The sequence below is a fragment of the Rosa rugosa genome, chromosome 3, assembly GCF_958449725.1.
Source record: "Rosa rugosa chromosome 3, drRosRugo1.1, whole genome shotgun sequence".
Classification (NCBI taxonomy): Eukaryota; Viridiplantae; Streptophyta; class Magnoliopsida; order Rosales; family Rosaceae; genus Rosa; species Rosa rugosa.
In genome coordinates this window covers 53,966,480-53,989,504 of record NC_084822.1, presented here as the reverse complement: position 1 = coordinate 53,989,504, position 23,025 = coordinate 53,966,480, and the positions used below count along the sequence as shown (strand labels likewise).

Here is a 23,025-nt window from a genome sequence, read left to right as displayed (position 1 = left end):
ACCTTCCCCAGAAACTACAAACTACAAAGCAACAATGCTGCACTGTTCTTTAGTCTTTCAGGCAATTCCCAACCAGTGCATCCACTAAAACAATGAGAGGAAGACAATGGGAATGTCAAATGAAGAAAGACCAACTAATGATGAAAAGTGGGTAAAGTTAACATTAAAAGGAGAGAAAACTATGAAAAGCATTTTCTGGTCCCATCTCGATTGGAAAAAAAAGATGATGGAGCAATACACAAAATGTGTTGTGTTTTTGGCTCGTTGATACAATCTGAAAAAATTAGGATGCAGAATTCAAATCCAAGTCTAGAAAGGAAAGAGGTTTGCACGCAACTTTTCTATAAGTTCTAGGAAAGTTAGTCTTTCAAGTTCTATTAGGATTTGTATTATAGGCTTTGAAAAACTTAGTCTATTAGGGTTAGGAATCCTAATCCCATGTTGTATCAGCAACTTCTATGTCCTATAAATAGGAGCTGCAGGGGGTTTTCTGAAAACTAAGACAGAGAGCGCAGAAAACTGAGAGTCGAGGTGATAGAGAGATAAGAACTAGTTTAAGGGGTTTGAGGGATCTGCAATAAGTACATGTAAACACCTAAATTCTTCATAGTGCTAGTGAATCTCTCAGGAGAGATCACGAAGTGGACGTAGGCTAAAGTTTTGGCTGAACCACTATAAAACTGCTGTGTTTTGTTTCTGTTTTCAATTCATCCATTATTCTGATTTTGCCTTAGTAAGACACAACGATCTTAAGGGGGCTTACACAATAAAATGGACATACACAAAGAATTAGTTGAAGATTAAAGAAAATGGAATACACAAAATGGAATCATTTTCTTTCCTGGGACACAGCACGCATTTCTCTATGAATTCCCACACAATTATACCAGAATGACAACATGCAGGCAGCAGGACTATGAACACTATCAGCAAGTCACTCAATCTTTTTGGATGTACTGAATTTTCGGAGCATATTGGACTTCAATTTGCATCCACGAGAGAAAGCTTCTAGGACCATGGCATCGATTTTTTCTTCCTGCTTTTCGTACACATAGAAGGCGAGAAAGGCAGTGGAAACTCCTGGAAGGATAAGAGAACAAAGAAACTAAGAGTTAAGGGAGGGAAGAAAGAAACTTCTTGATCCTTCAACAAACAAAGAATGAGATACAAAAGTTTCCACTACAACATTGCAACCAGGTCCATACAAGGAGAAATGAATCAACAGTAAGAATCATCATATAACTAGTTGAGAACAGTCCACTAACAGCTTAAACAATCCCATATTTCATCTACAGGCAGTCCCCAGATATTCAAATTCTCCAAACTCACTGTCCTCCCCTACTCCATTGACCAAAATGATATACAATTCCAAAGTTGTTTCTCTGTAATTGCATATTAACACTTCACATTCTACATAACATTGCCAACATTTTCAGAATGTGTAAACTTTTTATATGCCTTCAACTTCGAATAAATGCCTATGCCTTCTTTATTTTTGTTGGTAAACGGGAAAACATTGTGAGTTTGAATTCACGTTAGGAAGAAGAAAGAGAAACCTATAATAAATGAGTGCTGAAGTGAAATGGCTCCAAGGAAGCTAAGAACCAGTAAGGATAGAGCCACCTACAAGCAACAATATTTTAAGGTAAATGTCAGAAAGTTCCATTATAATAGCATATATTATGTGCTGATCAACAAAAATTAGAAGTATGCATTAATGCAATACTGAACTCCTATCAAAGGAATAGATAACCAGACGCAGAAATGAAGTTAAGAACAGCAGCAAATGGTCAATACCTTAAGAAACAATATCCAGTCATTTCCTTTCCCAAGAGATTTTAAAGTTTTCACAGATATATTCCATGATGAGGCCACCGACCCAGCAATTTGTTGTGACATCTCTTCTGATAAGTTAAAATGTGATGACTGAAGCTTCTCGAGTTTATATCCTAATCTGGAGTAATGAAAAGCAACTCAGTACATGCTTCAGTTCATATTGAAAGCTGCTTCAAAGAGCAATTTCGCATTAAGAAACATATGCAAGAAGGGCATAGGGCATACATCTTTTCTGGTAAATTGCCAGAGATGAACACGAAAATTGATGTGAACATGAGACTCTTTGAAATTACGGTAATAACTGTAGCTTGAGATGCAATGAAGTTGTAGTAGATTGCAATAAAAAATAATAGTGCCTTGAATGTCTGTTTTTTGTCCTTCCACAGTAATGCATCAGCAACTGTAAGGGCAACAGGGCAAATGGATTGCTTCATTATAACAATATATCAGCGTAATTTCATTTATGCTGAATCGATCATAAAGATGCAAGCATGATTGTTTCTGGTGACATTAGAACATATATCAAACCAAAAAGAAAAAAAATTAATGTCATACCCCTCCCACTTCCAAGATACACAGAAGCTTTAGATGGCCCTTCTCTTTTGGGTCGATGTTCAGCCCTCAAGTGTGGGTATGACTCGATTGTCCTCTTAAGACCCTCCTGAAGAAAATAAATGACAGAAAAAAAAATTATTACCTTATTAGTCAGTTCATCTTTAATAGAAAGAGAAGCTTAAAGCCACTTCATACAGATTTGCATCTCTAGTCATATATTAGAAAATATTATATGGCTTTTCTTGCCCATCTTAAAAGACATCTGAATATGCTATATCCACCAAACAAAGTATGATACTTAGAAAACTATACTTCCTACACACAAGGATTGGAAACTTCCTGTTGGTAATGCAAAACTAGGGACAAAACTTTAGTTTTTCAGCCCTAAGTGTGGGTGTGACTCAATTGTCCTCTTAAAAGTTAATAGGTGCACAGTCAAAGTGAATGTGGTTGGGAGCTCCAGCAACTTAAGAGCCAAGTGCAATTTTATTGGTTAAATTTTTTTTTTCTTTATCAAAGTACAACTTCATTGAAATAACCAAAGAAGTTGATCACTCTTATTATGAAAAAAGAATAGAACCTGAAGCGAAATGATGGGGGTGTAACCAATTCGATCCTGTGCTTTTGAAGATTTAAAAGATCTGGTGCAAGAGAGAAGTCTAATTCTTGAAGGCGTCAACTGTGGAACCTTCATCCCATATGGACCAAAAAGCTTAAATGTCCACTCCACCACATGTGCAATTGGCATCATAACAGCTGCAGGGATTTTTATCCTTGGTCTGCAAACAACATTCATTTGGGGGGGGGGGGGGGGGGGGGGGGGGAATAAAGCAAAATAAGCATTGAGAGAGAGAATTTGAAACCAGAAAATAGAGACTGCCGGTTTATTTTAATCTTAGAAAGAAAGTATCAAAAATAACCAATAGACTACACTACATGTTAAGGGGCTGAGGATGTAGAGTATAGTGATCAAATAAAAGGTATGCTTAATTGACAGGAATAAGAAGAGGATGTACCTTTCATAGCCAAGACCTTCTAGAATAAGTGACATAAACTCCCAAAACTTGATAGGTTCCATATTGGTTATAAAATATGCCTGCCAAAAAAAGGGGTCTCCTTTTAGCTAAAAATGCCAAAACTTGTCTTCATTTAATTTATCTTGACATAAACAGACATCCAAAGTAAAGCATGATTCGGCCATGTTTTAATGAAAATGTAAGGAAACAGAATGTGAAGAGATGGCTCAGTAGAGAAGATGCATCATATTTGTAAATCTATACTCAGATTATTGAATTCCATTTTGACAACATCTATATGCCTTCAGACACAAGTTTTAAGAAATTTATGTTACTCAATTGTACCTGTCCTGCAGCTTTCTCTGCAACTGTCCCTTCAGACGCTAGAGCTCGTTCTGCACATATATGGGCATGGGCCACGTTTTCAACATACGTGAAGTCATAAATGTTATTGCCATCTCCGATAATGAACTGATCATTAAGAGCAGAAGAAATTGAGCATCAGATATTTTACATTTCACATTTCACAATGGTGTGTGAATATGTTTATGTGTGTGTTCTAAACTAAAATTCATCTCACGGATAACCAAAGTACCTTGGATTTCCCTGCCCTGGCGGCAACAATTAAAGATGGAACAAGTAACCTATCACCGGGTCCGAAAATGCTGCTAGGGCGTATGCAGCAGGTTAGAAGCCCTTTAACACCGTTTGCCTTGATTACCAACTCTTCTCCTTGCGCTTTAGTGGCCGAATAAGTATCATTGTGCTGAAACAAGTACAGACAATCCAAAATCAAAGCTGTAGGGGCACAAAATTCTTGTATCATTGAAATTCAATAGCAATAATTGTAGGTTCAAATCAGGCTTGTGCCTACCTTAGGTGGATATGGCAATGACTCATCCCCATCAATAATGCCATGAACCCCATCAAACACAACACTAGGAGAGCTAGTGTATATGAGCCTCTTCACTTTCTGCTCAACACAAGCATCAATCACATTCTTAGTTCCTGCATTGCATAGTTGAACATCAACATTACCAAACAGTCGAAAATCGAAACCAACAGAAGAAAAAAATTGCACATTCAAATTCTGATTCAGCACCTTCCACATTGACCGAATGGTGGAGCTGGTAATTGTTGATGGACGAATTGGGAGCCGCCATGTGGAACACAACCTCAGCACCTTGACATGCTGCACAGATTTGATCCAAAGCACGCAAATTTACTCACTCAATCGATAACTGTAAAAGTTCAATTTCACATAATTAACAGCTGAATTTAACAACTATACTGACCTTGAAGAACTTGATCCTTACGGCGGAGGTCGATGGAAATGTACTGGGCGCGGCCGGAGTTCAAAGCATCGGCGAGGACTCCGTTGGACTCGGAAGGTTCGAGATCGACGGTGGGGCCGAGGTCGGCGATTCGGACGCGGAAGACGTTTTGGCGGATGAGCATGAGAACCAAATGGCGAGCGGCGAAGCCACGGCCTCCGGTGACGACGCACCATCTCTCATCGCCGGCCATCGGTGAAGTGAAACAGATAACGAAGCTTTCAGGTGAATCAGAGATCTGAGGCGCTGAGAGAGAGAGAGAGAGAGAGAGAGTGAGTTGGACTGAAGAGACGAAGGTGACAAAAGCTAAGAAGAAGAAAATCACAGAAGTCGGGTTGACGACGGACCATGGGTGACCCACCCACCCGCCAATTCGGCCCAAAAATAAACGATCGTGATCGTCTGCTTTTAGCAAATGTGCAATTCGTATTGCCAACGGGTAAATCCTGAGCATGAAAGTAATCTAATGCTTTCAGTTATGCCACGACAACTAACAGGATCACTGCCGTTAAGTTTCCGTTACTTAACGTCTATAGCATGAATTAGAGAAAGAACACTCAACAACAAAACCAGCAAAATCCAGAAGGGTATTTCATTTCAATTCACAACACCCAACAAGCAGAAACAAAAAATTGAAGATCCTGAATCGAGAATTAAATCAAAGCTTGAGCCCACCCAATGCTGGCACTCAATCACAGATGCACATCTAAAGCATAACATATATATATACCAGTAAAAATTGAAGAAGGAAACGGAGCTGAAGATGAGAAGAAGCTAGAGACTTCAAACGGCGGAGCAGACCAACAAAGTTAGGTTAACGTCTATAGCTGATCTAAGCCGTTGGATTATTTGAATGGACAATATATGTCGAGAGCTTTAGGATCCGCTTTCAGGCGGGCTCTGCAGAAAAGAAATCGTTTCATTGGACTCTCAACAAAATTCAAAATACCTCCACTTCAAAAAAAGAAAAAAACAAATTCAAAATACCTCACTCAAAACTCAAAGGTCACAACTTTTCGCCAATCATGGCTTCCAAATCCAGATTCAACCTCATAGACGACGACGACGATTTCCAAACCCCTCTGACCCAAACCGCCACAGCTCGCACGCCCTTCAAAAAGCCCAAGCTGCTCTCCGGCAAAGAAAACGTTCCTCCTCCGCTTTGCTTCACCCCCAGAGACTACTCCATTTTGAACCAAACCCAGGTCTCCAAATCCACGCCAATCGAAGATTGCAGCTTGGATTCGCTGCCTGAAAGCCTCGACTGGGGTGAGGAAAATGAGAAAGGGCAAGGGGGGTATTTGCGGAATTCGATAGAGTCTAGGTTGATTAAGCCCGGAGCCGATTGGGGTTTTGGTTCTGGTAATGGCGAGGAGATTGATGTGCTGCTGAGGCTGAATGGGATTGAGGAAGAAGGGGAAGGAATTGTTGAGGATGAAAATGGGGGTTTGGTGGTTCAGTGCCCTCTATGTGAGATTGACATTTCTGAGCTGAGCAATGAAGAAAGACAGCTCCACACTAATGATTGTCTTGACAAACAACAAGTTCGACCTGTAGACGTAAGTTTAAAGTGTTTGTGTTTTAGATGCTAAAGATTTGGTCTTTTTCTTTTTTGGTTGCCGAGTGCTGATTTTTACTCTAGGGTATTTCATTTCCAATAGGAACAAGAGAGGGGGTCTGGAATTGCTCATCATCCGATGGGGCCTCGAGTTTCTGGGCAAGTTGTTGAGTGGCTACGCGGTCTTGGTTTAGACAAGTATGTGGAAGTTTTTATAAGGGAAGAGATTGATTGGGATGCTCTACATTGGCTCACACAAGAGGTAGTGAACTTAACATATACTGACATGCTTGCTTTGTTGTTGGATTGAATCTGTCTTTTTGATTGATTTGTTTTAACTGTGGTGTTATAGGATTTGTTTAACATTGGCATTACGGCACTTGGTCCACGTAAGAAGATTGTGCATGCACTCGCTCAACTTGGACAAGGGACTAGCAGTGGAATTGAAGCACAAACTGCACAGCCAACAAAAAGGAGTGCCAATGGGGTCGAGGTGCTCGATGATGCATTGGAAGGAACAGTTGGTGATAGTAGTAAATCAGCTTCAAACAAGTTGATTACGGATTACTTTCCGGGATTTGGTGGTGCTAGGAAGCAGCTCTGCACCACCTCCAGAGAACAGCAAAGGGTAGAAAAGCGTCAGTCAGGTGCTGGTCGTAAACGTGTTGTGGTGAAAAATCATGCCACAAATAGGAAACTCAGGGATGTTCCCTCATGGTGTTGTGTACCAGGAACACCATTTCGAGTAGTAAGTGGCTTTGCAAACAATTCTAAATGTTACTGTTTTACTAGATTGTTCAAAGACATATCGGGCATTTTTCTCCTATGTATTGTTCTTGAGCTTTAGAATAAGTTGTGGTTCTTTTGCCTCCTTCATATATTCTCGTGATGCAGGTAGTGTTGCTAACTTCATGCATCTTATTATCGGGCAGGATGCTTTTAAATATCTTAGACGGGATTGTTCTCATTGGTTTCTCACTCACTTTCATATGGACCGTAAGAATCTCCTTCTTTCTTTGTTGACTAACTAGGCTGACTAATTGCATTATTTGTAAGTCAAGGTTCTCTGGTTTGATAGGATTGCATTTGTTCTGCAGATTATCAAGGTTTAACAAAGTCCTTTTGTCATGGAAAGATCTATTGCTCCTCCATTACAGCTAAGCTTGTAAACATGAAGCTTGGCATTCCATGGGACAGTATACAAGTTGTACCCCTCAACCGAAAGATCAATATTGCAGGTATTGATGTCACCTGCTTGGATGCAAACCACTGCCCTGGTTCCATAATTATACTTTTTGAACCGCCTAACAGTAAGGTGTGGTCCAAATACTTTCTAACGTCCTCTGTCATACTCATCTGTTCTTTCCTTAATAGAAAGACTAATAGTCTTTTTTCTTTTCCCTATCTTCTTTTTGGATAATGATCCTGATTCCTTGTGTATCTAGGCTGTTCTACATACAGGGGACTTTCGCTTTAGTGAGGATGCAGCAAGCATGACTGTTTTGCGAACATCTTCTATTCATACGCTCATCCTTGATACCACTTACTGTAACCCACAGGTAACCCTGGCACATGAATTATCACATTATGTCAAAAGCAATTGGTTCAGAATTGCAACAATGTCAATATATGAGCTAGTTTATATGATGACAGTAACTTTAGGCAGGAAACTACTGTTCTTCCGAGACAAGTTAATACTCCAAATTTACTCTTTTTCTTTTACCCTGAACAAACTCTGTTTGTTTCTAATCATTTGAAAGTATTATACATTATATGGATCTTGAACCGAAGTGAAGTTTACTCCCTTTTCATGATTTATTGCAGTATGACTTTCCAAAGCAGGAGGCTGTAATTCAGTTTGTCGTTGATGCAATTCAAGCTGAAACTTTCAATCCTAAAACTCTATTTCTGATTGGCAGCTACACAATTGGTAAGCTCAGTACTTCTCTCTTTTCTTTCCTACCTTCTTGCCCTTAAATCTTCCTGGTTGACAAGCATATTATTGTTCGGCTTTTAAATTCCTCTAAATGCATTTGTTCTATTGTCTGGCTCTGTATTATCAGATCACCACAAGTGGTGATCAAGTTGCTTTCCACTATCTCTTTGACCCAGTTTACTCATCTCTCCCTCCCCATCCTTGTGTTGCATGTATTATCATTTTGCAAAAGGAAAGGAACGCCTTTACTTGGAGGTTGCTCGTGTGCTCCGGAAAAAGATTTATGTCACTGCTGGAAAGCTGCATATTTTAAAATGTTTGGATTTTCCTGAGGAGGATATGCAGTGGTTTACATTAAACGAACATGAAAGCCAAATTCATGTGGTGCCAATGTGGACACTGGCAAGCTTCAAGCGACTGAAGCATGTATCAAATCAATATGAGGTGAGGGTTTATCCTTTTTCAGTCATATTTTATGACCATGGTTATGTACATGTATGTCCTGACAATTATGTACCATCAAAGTTTCAATTTAGTCTGCACAATCTCTTTGGACGATTAGGATAAAATACTTGACTCTGATGTGATGTCAAATTATCATCAGATCATGATTTTCTTGACTAGATTAAAGTTCACTTTTCATGAAATCAAATTCTACTGATTAATAATTTGTGAACTTAAGTTTGAAAGTGATCACTGTTGACTAATTCTTTGGTACGTGCTTAACAATCAGAGTCGATACAGTCTTATTGTTGCTTTCTCTCCAACTGGTTGGACTTTTGGTAAAGGAAAGAAGAAGTCTCCTGGAAGAAGGTGGCAGCAGGGTACCATTATAAGGTAACATTTCTTCTCCTTGATGATTATCCATGTCATTATCAGTTTCTTAAATGTTCAACTAGTAATGGTAGAACACTTGCAAGGATTAACTTACACCAAGTCATTCTTGATCTGGAGCCCAATAGTATAAGTGAATGACCTCAAATTCTATTGATTGCTCAACGATACTGATAAACATTCATGTAATAAACATTTACCCTGCAGTCAAATTTTCCATTTTCACATCAAACATGTTCTAGTCATGTAGCTGTTGTGTGCAATATTATGGCTTGAACAGTGAAACACCATGAATTGAAATATGGAATGCATGTTTTCCAGTAGGGACTGAAACAATGAAGGATACGACTAATTAGAGATGATGTTCCCTTTGTTTTATCCTCCAGGTATGAGGTGCCATATAGTGAGCATTCGAGCTTTACAGAACTCAGACAGTTTGTGAAGTTTGTGTCCCCTGTACAAATAATACCAAGTGTGAACAATCATGGCCCAGATTCAGCGAATTCCATGATTTCTCTTCTCTCTTCTTAATTCTTTGTCCAAAAGATTACAGCTGTACTTGTGTTACTGTTCTGTAATGAAAGATTCAGCAAACTACTTGTGTTACATATGCGAAATGTAATACTACTTGTGTTACTGTTCTGTAATGAAAGTTACATTCCACCAAATAAAGAGGGCGTTCTCATATCTGGTTGGCTGACATTAGTAGCACTTGGATTCTTTCTCAGATAATGACCCAGCAATTTGTAAAAATGGTGTTATTTGAAGGATAAACTAGAAATTAATGCTGGAATTGCTAACTATGTAAGTATGCATGCAGATTGGCTAGCTGACTTTGTGCCGGCTTTGTTGTTAGAATATACGATCATGTTGACCTGCAACCATATTCAAGTATTATTCGTATGTCTAACTCAATAGTCAATACTCAATACCATCGGGTCCTCGCTATGAATGCTCATCGTGCATCGTTGCTCGACAAGAAGCAATGTTGCGAAGGCGTGATTTAAGGTTTAGTACACACGAATGAAAAAAAAAAACTAAAAAAGAAAACTGTAAGACACACTGGGGTCTCATGTCAACAGTAATTCGTTATATGCATCAGCTAATATTGTTGGTTCATATATACTCTGTGTTGGTGTAAATTTTTGGGCCTGAATATAGTCCAATTCGATCCAACAAGGACATAGAACTTTTCATTCCCTGATCCTACACCTGGGTAAGTACAGTTGAATGGTAATGGTAGCTCAAGTTGTAACAAAGCACGGTGAAGGTGAAGACAGCTAATGAGACTTTGTAACCAGTACGTAGTACTCTGTTCAACCACCCTCCTTAACCTTAAGTCACCAGTGGTTTTGGGACCCTCTCTCTCTCTCTCTCTCTCTCTCTCCCCCCAATACTCACAAGGTGCATGTGAGACGACCAAGGCGAGAAGAAGACGTACTCCCCTTTGGAGTTTGGACTTGATGATGAAACGTACTCAATAAATGAAGAATTTAAGACTCTTCAAAGCCTCCCAACTAATCATCCTGATCTAGTTGGTTCTAGTTGGCGTTTGCATTAACTATCTTCCACCCACCGCCATGTCTTGTTCAATGTTCATGCATATAACCCCTCCTAGCCTCTCTCTTCAAACTTAACAGACACTAACAATGTCAGACATGGCCAGTGAGAGAGATCTCTTATCCACTGAGATCGTCAACCGTGGGATCGAGTCCTCCGGCCCCAATGCCGGCTCGCTCACGTTCTCCGTCAGGGTCCGGAGGCGGCTGCCGGACTTTCTCCAATCGGTGAACCTTAAGTACGTCAAGTTGGGCTACCACCACCTCATCAACAATGCTATATACCTGGCCACCATACCCTTTCTGGTCGTGGTTTTCAGTGCTGAGGTTGGGAGTCTCAGTAGGGAGGAGCTGTGGAAGAAGCTCTGGTTTGATGCGCGTTATGATCTTGCAACCGTGCTTGGTTTCTTTGGGGTCTTTGTGTTCACCTTGTCTGTATACTTCATGTCACGCCCTCGCTCCATCTACCTCATTGATTTTGCTTGCTTTCGCCCTAGCGACGATCTAAAGGTACTTTTCGTTACAACGTTCAATCTGATGTTATGTTGCTAGATAGGTAATCTGGATTGTCATTTCAGTAGCTTCTTGGTTTTTGTTTAAAATGGTTGTTGAATTGTGTGCATGATTTATGGAAATATATATATATATATATCATATCGCTTGTTTTTGGTTTCCTGTACTTGGAAAATATATGGAAAGTTCCTCATCAAATAGTTGGCGATGAAAACGATTTATTAACAATTTTCTAGCTATATGTGGACGTGTTCATGGGATTCTAAAATGGAAATTAATGTGGAATTTTCAATTGAAACTAGCGGAAATCTCAAACAAATATACTATGTACCTGTATTTTTCCTACTTCGTTGTTGTCTTCTGTCTGTGACAGATTGATGGGTATAGTAGCTTATATTGGTGATATGTGTTTCAGGTGTCAAAGGAGCAATTCATAGAGCTAGCAAGAAAATCAGGCAAGTTTGATGAACCGAGCCTCGAATTCCAGACTCGAATTCTCAACTCATCAGGTTTAGGAGACGAAACCTACATCCCAAAGTCAGTGATCACCTCCACCGAGAACACTGCAACCATGAAAGAAGGTCGAGCCGAGGCCTCAATGGTGATGTTCGGAGCACTGGACGAGCTCTTCGAAAAGACCAAGGTCCGTCCCAAGGACGTAGGTGTTCTTGTGGTGAATTGCAGCGTATTCAATCCCACACCCTCCTTGTCCGCCATGATCATAAACCACTACAAGATGAGGGGCAACATTTTGAGCTACAATCTGGGCGGCATGGGGTGCAGCGCTGGGATCATAGCCGTTGATTTGGCTAGGGACATGCTTCAGGCAAACCCCAACAACTATGCTGTGGTGGTGAGCACTGAGATGGTGGGATATAATTGGTACCCGGGCTGTGACAGGTCTATGCTCATTCCCAACTGTTTTTTCCGCATGGGTTGCTCCGCCGTGCTTCTCTCCAATCGCCGCCGTGACTACCACCGTGCCAAGTATCGCCTCGAACACATCGTTCGAACACATAAAGGCGCTGACGACCGTAGTTTCAGGTTAGATTTCAACCACAGTTACAACAATTAAATGCATATTATGATTATATCCCTTGACAATATGCATTCTGAAAGTACTAATGAACTTTACTATTGAAAATGATGGGTTTTCGAATATTTCACTATATATTCTAACTTAATCATACAGATTTATTTAGGTGGCCATAAATCTGATCAAGTTCTTTCAAAACATTCAGTAGGATATGATGACGTTTTCTTCTTTCTAGTACCTTAATTACTGTGGAACTTATATAATTGCAGTCATAATAGGACCGGACCAACCCTAATTAAGTACGAGAAGTTTCCCTTTATTTGTAGGGGGCTTAATTAAAAATTAGGGAACCAAAAACTAAACTCTGAAATCTGAATCCAATTATTTTCTCTTACGTGATGCGATTTATTAGATTAGTGAATCTTGGACCTAACTGTTAAGTTTAAATTTATACAGGTGTGTGTACCAAGAAGAAGATGAGCAAAGACTCAAGGGGCTAAAGATCAGCAAAGAGCTAGTGGAAATTGGTGGTGACGCACTGAAAACCAACATCACCACTCTCGGACCACTAGTCCTGCCCTTCTCGGAGCAGCTCCTCTTTTTCGCTACATTGGTCTCGAGGCACTTGTTCAACAACGGAGCTTCACAGCCCTCTTTATCGTCAGGCAAGAGACCCTACATTCCCGATTTCAAGCTGGCATTTGAGTGCTTCTGCGTGCACTCCGCGAGCAAGACTGTGCTGGATGAGCTGCAGAGAAACCTCGAGCTCAGCGACGAGAACATGGAGGCATCGAGGATGACACTACACCGATTTGGTAACACTTCGAGCAGTAGCATATGGTATGAGCTGGCTTACATGGAAGCAAAAGAGAAAGTGAAGAGAGGAGACCGAGTTTGGCAGTTGGCGTTCGGGTCTGGATTCAAGTGCAACAGCATTGTTTGGCGGTCCATGCGCCGGGTTAGGAAGCCTTCAAGGAATCCATGGCTTGACTGCATTGAAAGATACCCAGTCATGAATTGAAATTGAGCTCTAGCTAAGCTAGGGTTATGAAGATATACTGAAGATGAAGAGGCCTAGTTAATATGGTTGATTAATGTGGATGATACGTACTGATGACTAAAAACTCATTCAGTCTTCTTTTTATTCTCTTCAATAATATTCTCCGCAATTCTCTTTTAACTTAAGACATCGATAAGGCCAGCATAAAAAAGGGCTTTCTTCAATGCGGGATCAGATAGGAATGTGAAACAGCAGCGGAGTGGTTGCCTCACATCCAGCTAGCATTAGAGAATTCTTGGGCATATAGATGTTGTAAATCAATTGTACGTTTTCAAAGTATTTGAATTAGGGCTTTGTACGTTTGTGTTAATGTTATTTGCACTTCTAAAAGGAGGTGTCAATAGTATTCTAGCATGAATGCAAACCTTGAGCGATTGCAATAATACTTGTGATGTTTACCTTCTAATAGTGTGATATTTATTGATGCTTTGAATTCAAAACAAAAGCAAGAGCGAGCTAGCTAGCTAGTTAGGTCGACATCACATCCCGCAATATTGATGAATTGTTGCACATATATATAAGATCGATGTTGTAAGGTAAATATATTATTGAAATTATACGAATTCAAAGTAACTATTTCGAATCATCGTCTCATCTCACACTATAGCATTAGGGTTCTGAAAAGTAACTATCTACGAATTAGGGTTTTGAAAAGTAACTATTTATGAATAATAAGGGCTTTGAAAAGTAACTATTTTGAATCATTAATTATCTCACATGCATGCATGTGGCATTAGAGAATTCTTATGCATATAGATGTTGTAAAGTACGTAACTACGTACTATATGAATCAAGGTTCTAAAAAACGCTAGGCGGGGACTAGGCGGTTTTTTTTTTTAATTTTTAATTTTTATAACATATAATTATATAAATATAAATAAAAAAAGATATTATAATATTTGAAAATAGTAAATAAATAAATAAAAATAAAGTAATTAAATAAAAATATCATTGAACATTCAACAACCATTTCTATATATGCAATTAAGTTTACCAAAAGTCAAAAACAATGAAACCTCAAAAAGTCCATAACAGAGCCACAAAGCATAATTAATCTGACTGATACAAGTATACAACCTGTCACAGACTCTCCTAGCTCCAATCACATTCTTATAAGCAACAGAGAGGAGGTTTCTTTCCTCCACAGTTAGCTCCTCAACATCAACAATCTTTGCGACCTTCTCCATATATAAACTCAACCATCTCCTCATAACGCTCAGCTTGCTCAGCCAACTTGGCCATGTAAACATTCTCCTCGCGTGTAGAATCAGTTGGCGACATCTTTGCAGTGTATTAAGAAAATTCTCAAACCTGAAATGTGTTAAACAATCATCAATTGAAGCCACTATTTACACACAAATATCACCACCAAAACAGAACAGTCCAAACAATCAAACTTAATCTCATGATTCTCATCAACAACTCAACAAGACAACAAGAGTTACAAGACAACGGAAACCATGAGTCATCTACTCTGACTACTCATCAACAACACGGGTCATCAGTTCATCACAGTTCAATACAATACGCAGCAACTTAACATTCACAGTTTGATAACATTCACAGTTTATAACATTCACAGAATCACAGTTTGATACTTTGAGAGTTGAGACAATGACTCACCACAAAACCCAGAAATCACCGAGCTTGCAGAATCCAAAACCCAGAAATCGAGCTTCAACAATCAGTCAATCACCGAGTTTGAAGTTTGAACCCAGAAATCAAGCATGAAAAATCACCAAGCTTCGAGGTTGAACCGAGCTTCAAGCCTTGAGCCCAGAAATCGAACCCAGAATTCCCAAAAATCGAGCTTGAAGAATCAGTGAATCACCAAGCTTCGTGGTTGAAGAATCACCGACCTTGAAGCCTTGAACCCAGAAATCGAACCTAAAATCGAACCCAGAAAGCCCTGAAAATCGAACCCAGAAAATCAGAAATTGTGAGATTGAAACCCAGAAATTCGATTGAAAGACAAAAACCCAGAGAAATTCAATTTACCGGCGAGCTGGAGAGCTGGCCGGATACTCGGAGAGAGATTGAGAGTCTGAGAATCGACGGATCGAGGAGTGGCGTTCCTTCTTGATTTCGAACCCAGAAAGGGAGAAAGCGCCTAGGCGCCGATCGCCCAGCCCCGCCTAGGTCGCCTAGGCGGCCGACTTTATTCCCAGCGCCCAGCTCGCTCGACTAGGGGAGAATCAGAACGGTATTGCTTCGCCTAGCGCCTAGGCGGAGCCGATTTTTAGAACAGAGATATGAATTAAAGTAAGTAATAAGTTAGCACTCCAACCGCATAATGCTAGCTCGAAAATATTGCAATAATACTTACGCCACGCAAACCCTGACTTATTGTAATAATTTTTGGGTGCGGCTATTACCACCCTACGAATAAAATAACTCATAAGTTTTTGATTTATTAAAATACTAAGATATCTTAATATAAAATTACAATAAAGGACAAAATCTTATTATAATTTTATAAATTTTTTTTATTACCTATACAGAATACGTACTTAAACTTTAGTCCTAAACAACTAAGAGAGACGCGAAAGAAACCAAATAGAAAAAGAATTTGAGTTAAATCCTATGTTGAAAAAGGGTAGTTGGGGTACGGTAAATGGGTGAACAAAGTAAATGTAAAATAAATAAAAAAATATGTGTAGAGTGAGAAGAGAATGTATGGTAAACAAAGTAATTAATAGGGTATTAGGGTGGCAAAATTTTTCGTTATCATGTCTACCTTATTTACATGTTGATGCTTTCAATTGCAAATAAAAGCATGACATAGCTAGCTTGCTAGGTCGACACTGTTGTATAAATCCTATCCAACAGGGAAATCATAAAGTCCAGATGTAGCCGATAATGATATCATCAAGTAGCTACTAATTAATTAACTTTTATGTGTATTCAGCCGTCACCACCACGTACATATGGTAGTTGAAGCTTTAATTTCGACTTGATTAGGGTAGGTAATAAATTAAACGTGAGAGTTGATCCAACGCATAGATCCAAAGCCTGGATACCAGTGTGTTTCTGATCGAACCGTTTTAATTTTGGCACGAAAACACTCTGCCTCTCAGTTTGTATGACCATAAAATTAGGTCACGCAATTTTGGTTGCCACCTCTTTCTTGTTAATTTCCCACATACTCATAGACCATGCCAAAAGCATGAACTTAATCTTCAGTAGCTGAAGCCCCCGTATATATCTTGTACATTATAAAATGATCTTCCTGGTCTACCCTAAATCATCAATTATTCCCATCTGACACTAAACCTAAAGCTTAAATTAAACAGTACGAAACAACCATCAACCATGGCAACTAAGAATATGATCATGATCTTGGTTCTAGTTATTAGCACCATCTTAGCAATTGGTGTAGTAAGCGCACAAAAAGACACCAATAGCATGAGATTGGCAGCTCGTGACGCCATAACCCTGGCCGTCAGCGAGATTAGCAACACTCAAAAGTTCATCAACACTATCCCAAGGCTCAAGATGGTCGAGACGGCAATGCCTAATGAAGCGGCGCTTGGTAGTTGCGTGGTGGGTTTGATCGACAGCTTGAGCAATGCGCATAGTGTGCTTCAGAGGATGCGACATCTTAACAAGGCAACGTTACCCTTCATTGATTCAGATGTCGATGCCTTGAAGAGCGCGGTGGTGAGTCGCATTGCGAGCTTCAACAACGTGTGCCAAGTCGGGCTGAAGGATGTCGACAAGACCATCGTGCTGATGCTGAATCGGAAACTAGAGGACATCATGATGCTGTCTAATAATGTGATTAATCATGTCTCTGAAATCAAACGTACTGAGCAACTGATCAAGAATTCAGGATAGATATGATGAATGTACGTAAGTGATAAGTGCCTGAGGGCGAAGGCACATGTTTGTTCAACAAAAGGATGCCTCTAATTTAGTGGATCGAAAGTGACCCTGAAGTTAATTTGGTGTTGAACTATTTTCAGCATTTAAAGTTTTAAACGTTGGTTGAGACTTGAGAGTTTTAATTGCACGCGCGTACATGCATTTCAGTTATTAATTACTTAGACCTTGATTGCTAATAACATAATAATTTGCGAGAAGAGAAAGTGGCCGGATCGAAAGTGACTCTGAAGTTTGGTGTTGAACTATTATCAGCATTTAAAGTTTTAAACGTTGGTTGAGAGTTTCATTTCAATTATTAATTAATTAGACCTTGATCAACATAATTGCGAGAAGAGAAATTTTTAGGGTTTGCTCCCAATATGGTATTAATCTAGAATTGGTGAGCATCTCCCCTTTTCGCTTTGAACTATCAAGTTTTCAATTTTAATTCTGTTTTAAATCAGAAATGAATCCGCCTAAAATTTAAATATGGACAGTGCGTCTAGACTAATATATAGGTAGCTAGTTACTAAATAGTTGAGTAGTGGCGAACACTTTTCTACAACAACATAAAAGGGAGGGAGTCCTTCTAATGAGGACTAGTTGATGACTTTTCTGTTAGACCACTTTTCGATCACATTTCGGCAAATCAACTATTGGATGTTTAGATATCTATGTGTAGATCATTTATGCAATTTTTCAACTAAATTGAAAATCGTTAAGACATTCATAATCATGACATATCAGTTACGAATATGAATGGTTCATGTTTGATAGATTTGGTTCGTCCATTGATTTGATCTAGTTCGGTACTTTAATGATTAGCAATTTGGAAAAAAAATTTCAGAAGTGATCTATTCATACATATATAAACATCTAATAGTTGATTCGTCGTAATTGTTTGGCTCCAGTTTTTGTTGCAGTTGGTCAACAGTCTCTTTTCTGCGCGGGCGTGCCAGCACCGTTCGGGTGCGGTCGTCGGGGATTTCCCTTGACCTGACTTCTTTCAAGTGATTGTAGACGAGGAGAGCACCAACCTCGTCGCAGGGATCTTCGTGCCTCGTGATGAGGACTTTTGCTTAGTTTCTTCAATATCACACAATCGATACTCGATGTTGTAGGTCGAGCAGAGCGAAAAATCACTGGGAAGTGGGGATAACTTGCTAAAGCGTGACTTTAGCTTGGCTGGTTTGCGAGGGCGTTACCCTTGCTTAGCTGGTTCTGTAACCGTTGTGGTCGCTGTACTACAGTCGGCTCCCGAGGAGACTAGGACCGAAGCACATTGACAGAGGGTTTGGTGGCACTGACAATCGGCTCTTGAAAAGACTAGGACTTGAGTGTGGTCACCGGTAAGAGAAGGAGAGGAGTTTCTCTTAGAGAGGGATTGCTCTAGAGAAGCTTGGATAATCTTAAAGATTGTTGTTGAATTGTGTTGTTTTTTGTTACTTGTTGTAGCCTCTGTTGGAGAGGAAAGATCCCACATTCGAAAAGTGACAAATAAAATATAACTTATAAGTGGTGGATCTCACCCAATCGTACCGAGACCTTTTGTGATTAAAACCCAACACCTATCGGGTGGTTAAGTTGGGACAGTATCGGTATAATGGTGGACCACGGGCCACGCTTGTCGCTGTTTAACATGGTATCAGAGCGGGTCTCTCTCCAATTGCGTCTTCAATTGTCATGGGCCCGAATTTGGGTTCCTTATATTGCCATCGGAAAATTCCGATTGGATTGTTACCAAGTGTCCGATGTGGGCCTAGGATTGTTATATTGGTCAAGTCTCTAATATGAGACTTGTGTCCCAATTTCCAATGTGAAAATTGGATTGTTAATTAATTTCACATGCAGACCTAGAGTTAGGTTGCACGTGAGGGGGCGTGTTGGAGAGGAAAGATCCCACATTAGAAAAGTGACAAATAAAATATAACTTATAAGTGGGTGGATCTCACCCAATTGTACCGAGGCCTTTTGTGATTAAAACCCAACACCTATCGGGTGGTTAAGTTGGGACAGTATCGGTACAATGGTGGACCACGGCCACGCTTGTCGCTGTTTAATAGCCTCTATATATAGGCTACCAAGCCATAATTGGCCTTAAACAAATCATGATGGGTTAGGTTTGAGCACTTAAAATACTAATGGAATGTTAGGTTTAAGCACTTAAAACACTAATGGAATGTTAGGTTTAAGCACTTAAACACTAATGGAATGTTAGGTTTAAGCACTTACTGCTCCAATTTTTCTGCAGCTATATCTCCACCAAGAACTAAAAATGGGCCTTCGACTTCTTCATATCAAATGATCCAAAATGAGTTTAGATAATTGTGGCAAATTTTCAGAGATTTCTTCCATGTGGTTAGGCCGGAAATGCTTCTGGACTCCTTACAGGTCCAGTTTTCCAGTTTTGCTTCTGCAGAAAATTGGACTGATTTTTTGAAGGCTTTCCACTCATAACTAGCTCTGGAACTCTTCATAAGAAATGATCATTGGGATGTCTAGAATTAATCTGGAAAGTTTTAGCTCATTTGAATTTCATTTGGTTAGTCTACCACCCCTCCTTCCTTGTTTAGCTCGGTTTCTCCTAGCCGAAGTAGGAAAATGTGCTAAAGTTGACTTTTCATTTCCATGCTTCCATCATTTCCTTTTCTTGCAGCTCGCATAATCTTCCATAGTATGCTTTATTTAGCCTCTAAATAATATATTTCAAACTTGTCGACAATATACTTAAGCCACTGATATTGGCTCAATTTCTCCAAGACACGCCTTGTCAGGCCAAAATGCTCATTTTGGGTTCAAACAGTAATGTAATCGAAAAGTGGGTTTCCCCAAACCATTGATTAGTGGTCCTCATTAGAATGACTCTCATAAAAAGGATAATCACATAAAGTGCAGTACGTGACAACTTCATTGCTTTTTTAATTTACATTTAGAAAAATCATATACAAAAACTTTTATATATATATATATATATATATATAAATATAAATTGTACAAGAGTCTCGTGTAAGTCTAAGTATACGAACATCGTTTTTTTTTTTTTTTTTTTTTGGAGAATAGATTTAATTCAAACATTAAACTTCATCAAACATTTTAAATGAAAAATAATTGAGAAATACCACTAAATTAATAGTTTTTTTTTTAAACAAGTAAATTAATAGTTAGTTAGTATGAAAGATTTATGAATGTGTTTCCTTGTAATGTTTATAATAATGAATTCAAATAATTCCGGAAAATTAAAATAAATGAATGAAAGGAACATGCATCTTGTAATTATCTGTAGTATGAGCTTCTATAATCTTATGATGAACGTAAAGGTTATAGATAGGGTTTATAAAAAAAAAAAAAAAACACCTATCCGGCCAGGGCTTCAATATGTAGAGGCTAGGTTATAGCTGGCAAATAATAAATACCGGATGAGTAACAGTCACATGATCGAGATCAAGCAAAGCATAAGAGATGGAGGAACTAAATGGTTGACTGATTAAGACATGCATGGTTTTAATTATTGTAAGAGCTAGTTAGGCTGTTCATTAATTAGAGATAGTTTTGCTACAGTTTGATTAGATGTCTTGCCAGCTAGTATTCCCATTGAACATTGTATGACGAAGCATCTGATCTAAGCTAGCTTAACCTTGTTATCAATTCAAATACGAAATATTACACTTCAAGAACCAATAAACGTAAACAAATGAGTTATTTGGCTTCGTTAACAAACGTATTGACTACTCATTAATTACCAAGTCCATACAGCCATCATGGTCGTGCAAACAGTGCATGGCAAAACAGTTTTTTATACCTGAATAAGGAATAAGAAAATTCAAAGAATATTTAGTTTTATTAATACATCGGTTCGGATTGGATGATTGAGACAAGTTGTCGAATTTAGATGATCAAAATTTAGAGGCAGTTGAGTTGCCTCTCTTATCTTTTTTTGGTTTCAAGACATATATTTGTTGTATTTCTAGCTGTAAAACTATACTTGAATGTGAAATTGTTTACATAGTAAATTTTATTTGTCATGGTCTTTTAGGTTGAATTATTATGTGCAATTTACTTGTTTATGAATAAGATCCAGGCTAAGTCCTTTTCTTTTTCTGATTGATTAATACATGTTGTGTTTGACCAGTAAATAATTGTCAAGACATGCATCCTCTGGGGAACGTTGTGTTTCATGCACATTCTTGACCTTGAATCTGGAAAATATGCAAACAAAGACCAAAAGCTAGGTCCCTTGTTTTGAAAATAAACAGAGAAAAACTATGGACTTTCGAAATGTATATTTGGCAAGTGGTTAAGATTAAACAAGCTATTTTCGTGGATTTCAGTATAGTATAATTTCTCAACAATTACCGAGTCAACTGACTCGTAAGGGCCATAAACTACACCCAAGAACTTCCAAGTATTTTCAAGTCAAATACTTGTTTAGGTTTGATTTTTTTCTTATGAAAACCTAAATTTTTCCATCATGCCCATGTACCTGAAGAAAATTGAAGTTCTTGACCACACAGTCCTGCGCTAGTGGATAGGTACGTTAATTAACTAATATAAATTTCTGTTTGAAAATTCAATAAAAGGCCGCTTTAATTAGTTTATGGTATTGTCGATTCTTTATGAAAATTACCCATGAATTGCTCTAAAGTTGTTAATTAGTTTGTTGGTATATTCTACAAATTGTCAAAATTAACAACATCAGACTTCCATTCAATAACCATTAAAAATTTACCGAAGACATGGACGTACATATGCCTTCTCTAAATCCACATTTGTCGAAAATCAAGACCATGAAATCTGTGCCAATATGCTAGTGTAATCAGAGAAGTCTACTAACTGTAGGTAAAGATTTCATCACGCTGAGTTCATGGTCATATTGATGCTATACCAGCAAATTAACGATGAATCAATTATTAAAGTGCATAGAGTTATAAATTTCTTAGAAGCTTCATTTCCTATTATAAATAAATGTGATATGCTTAGTTGAATTAGAATCTTTAGAGAAGAAATTATGGACTTTGAAGTTCATAGGGAAAGATAAATGTTTTTTTTTATTTTTTTCTCAAATTTTTTATACGTGATATGTTGTCTACAACAGTCAATTGGGAATATATCTCGGTGGAAGTAATGAAGACAATCACTACAACTCAAATTATATTTAGGCATTTAGACATAGCTAATTACTAATGAGAGAGTAATAAGGCGCATGAATAGAGTACACAAATTGCCTTCTCGTCAAAAAAAAAAAAAAAGAGTACACAAATTGCCTCAACGAAAAAATTACAAAAACAACCGGACAAACAAAGCAAATTAGATAATTAGAATTATTATTGAACTAAATCGGATTTAGTTAGTTTAAAGCACTGTGGGGGAAGGCAACGTGCTACACACCGCGTTGTATATTGGCATCTGGTCTTCGCCGCGGCAAAATCATACTCGCTTCTTCTACTACTACTCAATCTCAGAGAACGAGTACTTCGGTTTAAACTAATTAAGTCCTACGAATAATTTGACATTATACAAATTAATTAGTACTAATCAAACGCAGCGCGTATAGTTAGTAGTATAACAGCCATGATTAGGACACATAAACCCTTCTCATTTTAATTAGTGCATGCATTAGGACACATATATACTCGATCACTGTGCTAAGTGGAACTACCTCACAATTTTAATTGAATTTAGTGGACTCGAAGATCCCAAAGTATATATACGTACATGTGCATTGACCTTAATTTGGTTAACTCATCAATCACTAAACACCAACACATGCACGGTCAACTTCAACTAATAGTAATTTTCATGGGAACGCGATCCAATTCAAACCAGTCTTGGACGTCTTATCTCTAACTAATCCACATATAACTATTAGCTCCATGTCTCCCAGTTTTTCAATAATTAATTTTCCTTTTGAAAGAAAAATGAATGGT

General features: G+C 38.5%; 3 protein-coding genes and 1 long non-coding RNA gene across 4 annotated transcripts; 2 read left to right on the top strand and 2 right to left on the bottom strand.

Annotated features, from left to right (window-relative positions):
- Nucleotides 1-734: 734 nt before the first annotated feature.
- On the bottom strand, nt 735-5,055 carry LOC133739632 (3beta-hydroxysteroid-dehydrogenase/decarboxylase-like). Its single transcript, XM_062167416.1, has 12 exons — nt 4,703-5,055; nt 4,510-4,599; nt 4,282-4,415; nt 4,003-4,173; nt 3,753-3,878; nt 3,408-3,487; nt 2,972-3,170; nt 2,392-2,497; nt 2,062-2,236; nt 1,798-1,954; nt 1,557-1,623; nt 735-1,080 (listed from the first exon to the last, which is right to left on the bottom strand). The coding sequence occupies exons 1-12, from the start codon at nt 4,932-4,934 to the stop codon at nt 935-937; spliced, it is 1,683 nt and encodes a 560-aa protein (XP_062023400.1). The 5' UTR covers nt 4,935-5,055; the 3' UTR covers nt 735-934.
- Nucleotides 5,056-5,480: 425 nt separating this feature from the next.
- Nucleotides 5,481-9,705, top strand: LOC133739631 (DNA cross-link repair protein SNM1). Its single transcript, XM_062167415.1, has 10 exons — nt 5,481-6,300; nt 6,403-6,561; nt 6,652-7,047; nt 7,232-7,295; nt 7,397-7,614; nt 7,745-7,858; nt 8,124-8,229; nt 8,468-8,679; nt 8,969-9,072; nt 9,456-9,705. The coding sequence occupies exons 1-10, from the start codon at nt 5,767-5,769 to the stop codon at nt 9,598-9,600; spliced, it is 2,052 nt and encodes a 683-aa protein (XP_062023399.1). The 5' UTR covers nt 5,481-5,766; the 3' UTR covers nt 9,601-9,705.
- Nucleotides 9,706-10,688: 983 nt separating this feature from the next.
- LOC133738104 (3-ketoacyl-CoA synthase 10) lies at nt 10,689-13,643 on the top strand. The gene is made up of 3 exons (XM_062165550.1): nt 10,689-11,138; nt 11,557-12,185; nt 12,634-13,643. Exons 1-3 carry the CDS (start codon nt 10,719-10,721, stop codon nt 13,196-13,198), a joined length of 1,614 nt encoding a protein of 537 aa, XP_062021534.1. The 5' UTR covers nt 10,689-10,718; the 3' UTR covers nt 13,199-13,643.
- Nucleotides 13,644-14,319: 676 nt separating this feature from the next.
- On the bottom strand, nt 14,320-15,294 carry LOC133735207 (uncharacterized). Its single transcript, XR_009858839.1, has 3 exons — nt 15,236-15,294; nt 14,861-15,146; nt 14,320-14,548 (listed from the first exon to the last, which is right to left on the bottom strand). It is a non-coding gene; the product is annotated as an uncharacterized LOC133735207 (long non-coding RNA).
- Nucleotides 15,295-23,025: the final 7,731 nt, after the last annotated feature.

Excerpts from the sequence above, each read along its gene's own strand:
- LOC133738104 (XM_062165550.1), top strand. The coding sequence starts at position 10,719 with ATGTCAGACATGGCCAGTGAGAGAGATCTCTTATCCACTGAGATCGTC. Across the intron at positions 11,139-11,556 it reads GCCCTAGCGACGATCTAAAG|GTGTCAAAGGAGCAATTCAT; the intron begins GTACTTTTCGTT and ends TATGTGTTTCAG. Across the intron at positions 12,186-12,633 it reads GCTGACGACCGTAGTTTCAG|GTGTGTGTACCAAGAAGAAG; the intron begins GTTAGATTTCAA and ends AAATTTATACAG.
- LOC133739631 (XM_062167415.1), top strand. The coding sequence starts at position 5,767 with ATGGCTTCCAAATCCAGATTCAACCTCATAGACGACGACGACGATTTC. Across the intron at positions 8,230-8,467 it reads GATTGGCAGCTACACAATTG|GAAAGGAACGCCTTTACTTG; the intron begins GTAAGCTCAGTA and ends ATTTTGCAAAAG. Across the intron at positions 9,073-9,455 it reads CAGCAGGGTACCATTATAAG|GTATGAGGTGCCATATAGTG; the intron begins GTAACATTTCTT and ends TTTATCCTCCAG.
- LOC133739632 (XM_062167416.1), bottom strand. The coding sequence starts at position 4,934 with ATGGCCGGCGATGAGAGATGGTGCGTCGTCACCGGAGGCCGTGGCTTC. Across the intron at positions 3,879-4,002 it reads CCAGGGCAGGGAAATCCAAG|TTCATTATCGGAGATGGCAA; the intron begins GTACTTTGGTTA and ends CTTAATGATCAG. Across the intron at positions 1,955-2,061 it reads GGCAATTTACCAGAAAAGAT|ATTAGGATATAAACTCGAGA; the intron begins GTATGCCCTATG and ends TCATTACTCCAG.